The sequence below is a fragment of the Cupressus sempervirens genome, chromosome 10 (genome assembly GCF_028749045.1).
Source record: "Cupressus sempervirens isolate cs-2001-9-10 chromosome 10, ASM2874904v1, whole genome shotgun sequence".
Lineage (NCBI taxonomy): Eukaryota > Viridiplantae > Streptophyta > Pinopsida > Cupressales > Cupressaceae > Cupressus > Cupressus sempervirens.
The window spans coordinates 733,998,130-734,008,039 of NC_143127.1; the positions used below are offsets into that span (position 1 = coordinate 733,998,130).

A 9,910-nucleotide genomic window follows, 5' to 3' on the forward strand; every position below is an offset into this window, starting at 1 on the left:
AGGGTTTCCTATGACCCCCTTTGACCCATTAAACAACGACATATGTCCCTAAGGGTCCTAAGAACATATTCAAATGGGCCATATGGGTCAAAGGGGGTCATAGGTCACCCTATGACCCCCTTTGACCCATTAAATGACGACATATGTCCTTAGGGGTCCTAAGACCCCTAGGGACATATTCAAATCGTTCATATGGGTCAAAGGGGGTCATAGGGTGCCTTATGACACCCTTTGACCCATTAAACGACGACATATGTCCCTAGGGGTCCTAGGACCCATAAGGACATATTTGAAACGTTCATATGGGTCAAAGAGGGTCATAGGGTGACCTATGACCCCCTTTGACCCATTAAACGACGACATATGTCCCTAGGAATTCTAGGACCCCTAGGGACATATTTGAATAGGTAATATGGGTCAAAGGGGGTCATAGGGTGACCTATGACTCTCTTTGACCCATTAAACGACAACATATGTCTCTAGGGGTCCTAGAACCCCTAGGGACATATTCGAATGGGTAATATGGATCAAAAGAGGTCATAAGGTGACCTATGACTCTCTTTGACCCATTAAACGACAACATATGTCGCTAGGGGTCCTCGGACCGCTAAGAACATATTCGAATGGGTCATATGAGTCAAAGGGGGTCATAGGGTGACCTATGACCCCCTTTGACCCATTAAACGACGACATATATTTCGAGGGGTCCTAAAATCCCTAGGGACATATTCGAATTGTTCATATGGGTCAAAGGAGGTCATAGGGTGACCTATGACCCCCTTTAACCCATTAAACAACGACATATGTCTCTAGGGGTCTTGGGACCCCTAGGGACATATTCGAATTGTTCATATGGGTCAAAAGGGGTCATAGGGTGACCTATGACTCCCTTTGACCCATTAAATGACAACATATGTCCCTAGGAGTTCTAGGACCCCTAGGGACATATTCGAATGGGTAATATGAGTCAAAGGGGGTCATAGGGTGACCTATGACTCTCTTTGACCCATTAAATGATAACATATGTCTCTAGAACCCCTAGGGACACATTCAATGGGTAATATGGGTCAAAGGGGGTCATAGGTCACCCTTTGACCCATTAAACAACAACATATGTCGCTAGGGGCCCTCGGACCCCTAGGAACATATTCGAATGGGTCATATGGGTCAAAGGGGGTCATAGGGTGACCTATGACCCCCTTTGACCCATTAAACAATGACATATATCTCTAGGGGTCCTAGAACCTCTAGGGACGTATTCGAATTGTTCATATGTGTCAAAGGGGGTCATAGGGTGACTTATGACCCCTTTTGACTCATTAAACGACGACATATGTCTCTAGGGGTCCTATAATACCTAGGGACATATTCGAATCATTCATATGGGTCAAAGGGGGTCATAGGGTGACCTATGACACCCTTTGACCCATTAAACGATGACATATGTCCCTATGGGTCCTAGGACCCCTAGGGATATATTCGAATCGTTCATATGGGTCAAAGGGGGTCATAGGGTCATAGGGTGACCTATGACCCCCTTTGACCCATTAAACGACGACATATGTCGCTAGAAGTCCTCGGACCCTTAGGAACATATTCGAATGGGTCATATCGGTCAAAGGGGGTCATAGGGTGACCTATGACCCCCTTTGACCCATTAAAAGACGACATATGTCTCTAAGGGTCCTATAACCCCTAGGGACATTCGAATTGTTCATATGGGTCAAAGGGGGTCATAGGTTGACGTATGACCCCCTTTGACCCATTAAACGACGGCATATGTCTTTGGCGGTCCTAAGACCCCTAGGGATATATTCGAATCGTTCATATGGGTCAAAGGGGGTCATAGGGTGATATCCGATATGGCACAATAACATAAAATGAGTACAATATATATAATATAACATATAATATATAATATATATTACATTTTATATATTTTTATATTATATTTTATATTATTATATTAATTTACTATATATTATAATATAAAATATTATTATTATATTATATTATTATAATTTATAATATATTATAATTTTTTATTATATATTATATTATAAGATATTACTTTTTAGTATTATATTATATATATATATATATTACTATATTACTATATATTATAATATATGAAATATTATATTATATTATAATAATATAATATGTTATTATAATATAATACATTATAATATTATTATTATAGTATAATATTATTATTATAGTATAATATTATACGATTATAATATAATAATAATATTATTATAATAATAATATTATTATATTATAGTATAATAATAATTATAATATTATTATTATATTATAGTATAATAATTATTATAATAATAATATTATTATTATAATATAATAGTATGATATATTATTTAATATTATTATTATTATTTAATATGATATATTATTTAATATACTAATAATAATATTATTATTTAATATAATAATAATATTATTATTATTATTATTATTTAATATGATATTATTATTATATCTTATTATTATTTAATAATATTATTAAAGAATAATATTATTATTAAATAATATATCATACTATTATATGATTATAATTATTAGTCGGATATTTGATTTAAAATCGGATATCCGATGTCAAATTGAATATCCGATATAATATCGGATATTCGATAAGGTTCGGCTTAACCTTCCAGATATGGTTCCTAGATAGGTGAAAAAAGTCAGAGTAGATTTTAAACCGCTTTTAGGCGTATTCAAACTCTCTTTTTTTCACATCGCCACTTTTTGGCACACCATGATCCTGCACATACCCACATATATATATATATATATATATATATATATATATATATATATATATATATATATATATATATATATATATATATATATATATATATATATATATATATATATATATATATATATATATATATAAGCTAGTTTAATTAGATAGATAGTTATTAAACTTATTAATTATAGTTTAATTAAATAGATAGTACATTAAACTTAATAATTCTAATTTGTTGATAGCATTTAATATAATTTAATATTTTAATATTTTAGATGAGAAATTAAAAAATTATAAGATTATAAAATTATCATTTTATTTTTAAGCCTCCTATTACACCCTAAATAAATGAGTCTATCAAATTGAAGTAAAATGATTTTATTGACTTTATAAATTAAAAGTTTTACATATATACATTTTAGAAAATTGAAAATCAAAATTTAAAAGTTTTCCATACATTTTAGAAAATTGAAAATCAAAATTTAAATATAAAGAATCTATTAGCCAGCAACAAATACAATAATTTAATACTTCCACATGTTTTTCTAATGTTTCAGAATATAAGGTAAACTAGAATGACAAGTAGGTTAACTATAATTTCTTGATATTATTTGTAATAGCTCAATTACAAAATAAAAATTTATATTATTATAATTATATAAATTTAAATTAAATAGGAATAAAATATAAGAAATTTATATATTTATTAACGCTGAATTGTAAGGAGCTTATGGCATTGATGTTGATGACGGCTTATAATTAAAGATAGTTTAATTCATGTAATAATGTCTACTGATAGCCAAAAATCTTATTAAATGCACAGTGAGATATACCATCTAGTCTAATCTCTGAAAATTTCGAAAATTAATGCACAGTGACAATCTCTGGAAATTGGAAGAAACGGGAAATTAAAAGTAGGATGAGTTCTAAATATTACCTTGGTCACCTACGTGAACCTAAGAATCCAAAAACGAGTTCCAAATGAAATGGGGATACCAGTAACACATTTTCTGCCATTTCTTATGTCAGTGTTTTTTAAGTCCATTGCACTCAACAGCTTAGCTTGCTCAACTGGAACAGCTGGACTCGACATTTCTCAATGTGGTGGATTTATCAGAAAAATCCAAAATGAGATCGCTCAAGATCTCTCCTTATGTAAACAAAATAACAGGGTTGTCAGTGCAAATCTACAAAAAGTAGGGTTATAAATATTATCAGCATCTAAAAGAGGCATTTGATGCCGGCATTTGAGGGTTCGAAATTTCAAACAACCAAGTGACGAGAAAAATGGTGAAAATGTTGATTGAATTGTGCGGTTTCTGCTATCTATGAGTTTCCTGTGATACAAAATATCCTTTGAGAAACTTAAAAGAAACGATTGAACATGATACATAACTAGAAATGTAAAAAATAATGCACAATGAAATGGCATGAAATAGAAACCCCTGCTATGACAGTCTGCACTTCCACACACAAGTTTTGTTTATGGGTAAAGATATAATTACCTTGTCTGCAATTACCTTTTGCTGTTACATTCAAGTACTTCTCTACATTTTATTTATAAATGTCTGAGACTTGCTGTGAGATTCTGCTAACTACATAGTCTACAATATATGCACCTTACTTGAAATACTCGGATGTGCATCTTTGAAGATCCACACACAAATTTCTAGAGTATCAAAAAACAAGAAGAATTTATATTCAGGGCATTCCGGGATGGCTAATTGTGACTTCAAGGCATGTAAGTGAAAACAAAGGAATTTCATATGCAAGCGAGCAACCAGATATGCATAAAAAAGAGTAATTATGTACAGGGCCGAACTTCTCCAGTCCTCACGAAGATGAAAGAGAACAAACTCCTCTCTAAAAAAAAAAATTCTTCGTTTGCAGCATATGTAAATATCAAAATATTGACAAAGATACAAGCTGATTGATGTTTTTATCTGCGGTGAATATTAAAACATTCCGGAGTTGCTTTGCACCTCGGCTTTTTTCCCAGAGTCAAATGTCTTGGGTGAAAATGGCACAAAGCCTTCATTCCCAGGCCGTAAGCCTCTTGAAAGCATTGACATGAGACTTCCACCATGTACTCTTCCCTCTGGAAGTGAGAAATGGCCAACTTCAGTGGAATCTGAATTGTACTGGTGTTCCTCAGTTTGCAAGGTTTTTGGGCATATCTTCATGGGAAATGGAGCCAATACTTTATGAGGAGCATGACTTTGAAGTATTGTCGATCCTAGTGATTGATAATAGGTCTTAGCCTGATCAGAAGACAAGTCCATACAAACATCCTGCTTTTCCACGGGAGATCCAACAACTTCAGTGCATTCAGATACAAAATTAGGGACAAAATCTGTAGCGTGGTTGGGATGAGCAAAGACTGACTGGTATCTGTGTGTTTTCTCATTTTCAACAGCATAATCTGTATCAATGTTCATGCTATCATTGGGATGGGGCACCTCAACAATGTGCATATTCCATTTTACTAAATTACTTGTTTTCAGATGAAATTGAGATTTGACAGCTAGTGCGAGTTCATCCTCCTGGCCATTTTTCTTAGCCTCAGGGTCCAAGTCAATATTGTCTTCTTTGTTATTGCTCTGCTCCACAACACAATTAAAGGCCCCTGAAGCCTTACTATGCAAAGATTCCCATTCAATGTCAGTGACAAGTGGTAAAGTTTCACCTAAAGCTGCAACGTCTTCAATTATATCACTATTTGCATTTACCATTGATGGTCTGGCTAGTCCATGAAACAAGCCAGAGCCTATCCCAGGACCAAGTGCCTTGCCACCATGGGATCTGTGATCTTGGACTAGAGCATTGTGCGCGGCACATAAGCCTACTTTTCCTCTAGCATACCTGTCACAGGGACCTCGTCCATCCACTCCTTGTACTTCATGAGAGTGAACTGAACCTTCTTGGCCCCATAAGCATCTCTTGCCTCCTCCATGGGCTTTGCAAAAATCTGTACTACCTTGAGCACTTTTCCCACATTCTTCAAACTTGCACCGTCTTCCTCCTCCATGTCTAACACAGAAGTCTGTCCTGCCTCTCGCACTCTTTGTACACCCCTCAACAGAACATCGCTTGCCACCTCCATGAGCCACACAAAATTGGGTGCCTCCATGCACACTTTTTGGGCAGAGGCCACCTCCATCAAACATACAGCGTTTACCTCCACCATGGCCTTTACACAATGAAGTGCTACCCTCAGCACCTTTATTGCATCCAGTGTATGTGCACCGCTTGCCACCTCCATGTGCTTTACAGTACAGAGTGCTTCCTTGTGCCCCTTTTGTGCAGTCTGGATATTGGCATCTTCGTCCACCCCCATGAGATATGCAGAGACTAGAATAGCATTCAGCACTCTTCAGGCAACCTTCTTTTTGACACCTTTTACCCCCACCATGCCGAATACACAAGCCTGATTTGCCCCTAGCAGCCTTACTACAACCTTGGTGGCTGCATCTTCGTCCTCCTCCATGCCCAATACAATAATCTGTTTTCCCTTCAGCACTCTTTGTACATCCTAGCTGTTGGCACCTACGACCTCCACCATGAGCTTTACAATAAACAGTTCGACTTTCAGCACCTTTAGTGCACCCAGATTTCTGACACCTATTTCCACCTCCATGGGATATGCACAAGCCTGAGGATCCTCTAGCTCCCTTGTGACAGCCTGTAAATTTGCATGTCTTGGAAGTACAGCGCTTTTCTTCATTACCCAGAAACCCATTTGAAGTGATCATTCCACAAGATGTTCTTGTCGTCTCTGGATTATTTTGTAGAGGATGGTTAGCAATGAAACTAGTAGTCCCTAATTGACGAAGCGAGTCTGCACCTGAATTCTCCATTCTGGATGCTATAAACAGAGATGGTATGTAACGCCTCGATTCAGTCTCTATGGAAGCGTTGCCCTCATTCACAGGAACATTTGAGCTCCTGTCAGTCTCTAACCCATTCATACGAGATTCCTTCCTATGACCAGGAAAAAGGGCACCGTCACATTGAGAAACCACCACACCTGGATTCTTTACTGATTGTCTTCCCAATTCTGGAGATGCTGTGGAAAGCCCCAACTGAAAAATGTCAGGATCAATGTCTAATGATTTTGTAAACATAGCACTAGAACAATTTTTTGATTCTATCTCTGATTTATTTATATTGCAACTGTGTGTAGAGATACTCAATACTTTGCTAGAAGCAACATTCTGATGGCCTCCAATGGTGTTACGAAGTGTGGTTCCATCAGGCAACTCCTGACCATGTCTGGCTTTTCCAGTTAGATCTCTGCTGAGTTGCATTGCATCAGAACTTCTACAAGGAGTACCAAAAGATACCAAGGCGCTCAAAGTGGTCTTGGGAAGTGAGCTACACCTATTGCAACCCAATCCTAGAGCCAAGCCACAATCATCATCAAAACATGGAGATGCCGATTGAGCTTCATGAAAGGAAAAACGTGGCCTTTCTTTCTCCATAGGTAGAGATGCATTGCAGGGTACAGAACCAGACCTGTTTATCGGACAAAACAAGTGACCTTGTATATTCTGACAATGTGATTGTACTTGACGGCCATGCCTCGGGGAATTGTCATCTTTATTGCATATATTGGTGGATGTCTTAATACTTGTGATGACAGGAGATGTGAAATTCTCTAAGTTGAGATCCATTTCTATGCTTCGCATAAAATTGCTATAAATATGAAATGTAATAAAAGACTATTAGCAGGATATTTAAAAAATTGTGAAATCCACCGCTCAAAAAACCTGATGTATCCGATCTATCCATAGCTGTGAATAAACCTCTTTGTTTCATTAAAATCCAAAAACTTTCCAAAATTCTGGAAGTCGTAGCCTTTTGAGAAAAGCACAATTTAACCAGAACTGACAAAATATACACCTCCCAGTAATCCCGAAAACGTCTACCATTCTCATAGACCGATGTGCACAACTTCATCAATCCTGCCAATATAACAAATCAAAGCACGCATAAGCCTGGTTCAAGGATGTCAAGATTCATTTGCATGCACCTCAAGAAAGTAAATCCCTTCACAGCCAAAGAGATGAAACATATCCAGCCAAAAACACCTTGGAAAAATACTACTTTGTATAGGCTAAAATTTAATGAAGTAAAGAATGAACAACTATTCCTTTTCCACTTAACAATATCTGTTGCAACTTGCAACAATAAAATCTCAAATGAAGACTATCTAATATCGCTCATAGAACTCTATTTAAGACAGCATCCATAGGAGCAAGCAATCATCTAATCAAGTAGATGCACGTTGATAGGTCCAACAAATGGATTTGGCCTCACGGAAGCCAAATTCATCTCGAATTTCATACTCACTCAGATAACTATTGGCAAGCCCACAAATCTACCAAAAAGAAAGTGAAGACGAAAATAATCTCTACCACAGTCCCTAAATATAAAAATAGACTACAGCTAGGGCAAGTTACCAAAAGAAAACCAATACGAGATGAATTGACATACCTATAAAGAATCAAGCATTTCTAACCTAACAAAATGCCAGACCCACTTCAGATATCCAACTATTTTCTCAGTAAGTGAAAAACTAAAAACACATTGTCATTCCCCATATTAAATCGGAGAGCTCATATTTCTCAGCAAACACAGGGCAAACATCTAAACAACGCTAAACAATAGATAAATGCATGGCAAGTTTGGATCCAGTGAATTCCTCACTTTACCAAGAACCTAAAGTGTTTTCACAGATCTCCTGAAAAACCCCTAATTAAGCTTAACATGGTCGAATCCAAAGCCATGCAACCAGATATTTAGGTACGAATCCCATCAGAAACATTTGATGAAGCTGATCTGAATAACACATAAAAACTAGGAAACGAACAAATGGGTACCTGAACAAACAGATTAACACGCCTGTAGAGATCTCTAGCTCCAGACCACCCAAAATCAGACCCTCAAATTTACACAACCCTGCAAATTACAACGCTAACAAAAATATGCGAATATTTCAGAAGTACCCACAAGCATTGAATAAAGTTTTAAAAGCTTGCCCACAATGTCTACAAAGAGAGAAGATAAGATTTAGGTCTGCAGCCACAAAATTCCATTTACAAGCCATTGCCTACCTCAACAGTAGTACTTTATGTCAACTGATGATAACATCCAAACACCGGCACTAACATCTGAATATTCCGTTAAATTTTCAGGGACAACGGAGCTTATGCCAAGTGCCGTCTACATTATCCACGTCAGATGAACGCTGTTTGCTGGGACACGTCGCCGTTAGTGATTACCTCAGCTATGACGCCATGAACGGACTCGGCAATCGGGCATGGATCCCACAGCGGCCCAGCATTTAGAACACACAATTGATTTCTCTTTTTGTTAAAGGACGGAAAAGAATAACTTGATTTTGATTCTCTAATGGCGTCGGAGTGAGACAGACATCTATTAACATAAGAAACTTCCCCAGGCCGCCACGTTGTGCAATGTGACAGCACTCGGTAAAGTGTAGAGATTTTCGTAAGGTGTATGCTGATATCATGCAAAGAATTTGTCCTGCAAATAATTATTAGATTGTTTCTTTTTTATCGAATGAAATCTTTATTAACGATCAATTACCATGGCCAGGGATTCAATTGCGATCCCTGCAACTTTGAAACAAACCCATTAAGATCTTTGAGAGACTCTCTTTTATCATTATGAATTTTGATTGCTTACTTCGCAAAGACCTAGGTTTTTCAAGTTGAAATTTGTACATTGGATATCTAGTGTTCTATGTGCTATGTGCCAACACTTTCAAACTAATGGTTGATTTCATTGAAATGACAATCTTTTGATGAGGTGGGGACACTAAACGTGTAATCACATATTGAGAACGTAGAATTATGTGATCAATACTTCATATAGAATTGACTACAAAATACTATTGCACCATTTAGTACAAGACACACTTATATCATGTGGAAAAAAATATCTATATGATCTCTTAAGACTAAATAGGTTTTGCCTCTTCTCCTAATAAATTCTTTCCTCCTCATATGAATAGATTAGCCCATTTGGTGTAGTGGTTAAGCTTAAGGTTGTGGATTATCCCATAATCTCATGTTCAAAAATGTGCCACATTTGAATGTTGTGTGTGCT

At 36.4% G+C, this 9,910-nt stretch overlaps 1 protein-coding gene across 1 annotated transcript; it reads right to left on the reverse strand.

Annotated features, from left to right (window-relative positions):
- Positions 1-4,536: 4,536 nt before the first annotated feature.
- Positions 4,537-8,941, reverse strand: LOC149535941 (uncharacterized). The gene is made up of 2 exons (XM_089803563.1): positions 8,659-8,941; positions 4,537-7,740 (listed from the first exon to the last, which is right to left on the reverse strand). Exon 2 carries the CDS (start codon positions 7,462-7,464, stop codon positions 4,732-4,734), a length of 2,733 nt encoding a protein of 910 aa, XP_089659689.1. The 5' UTR covers positions 7,465-7,740; positions 8,659-8,941; the 3' UTR covers positions 4,537-4,731.
- Positions 8,942-9,910: the final 969 nt, after the last annotated feature.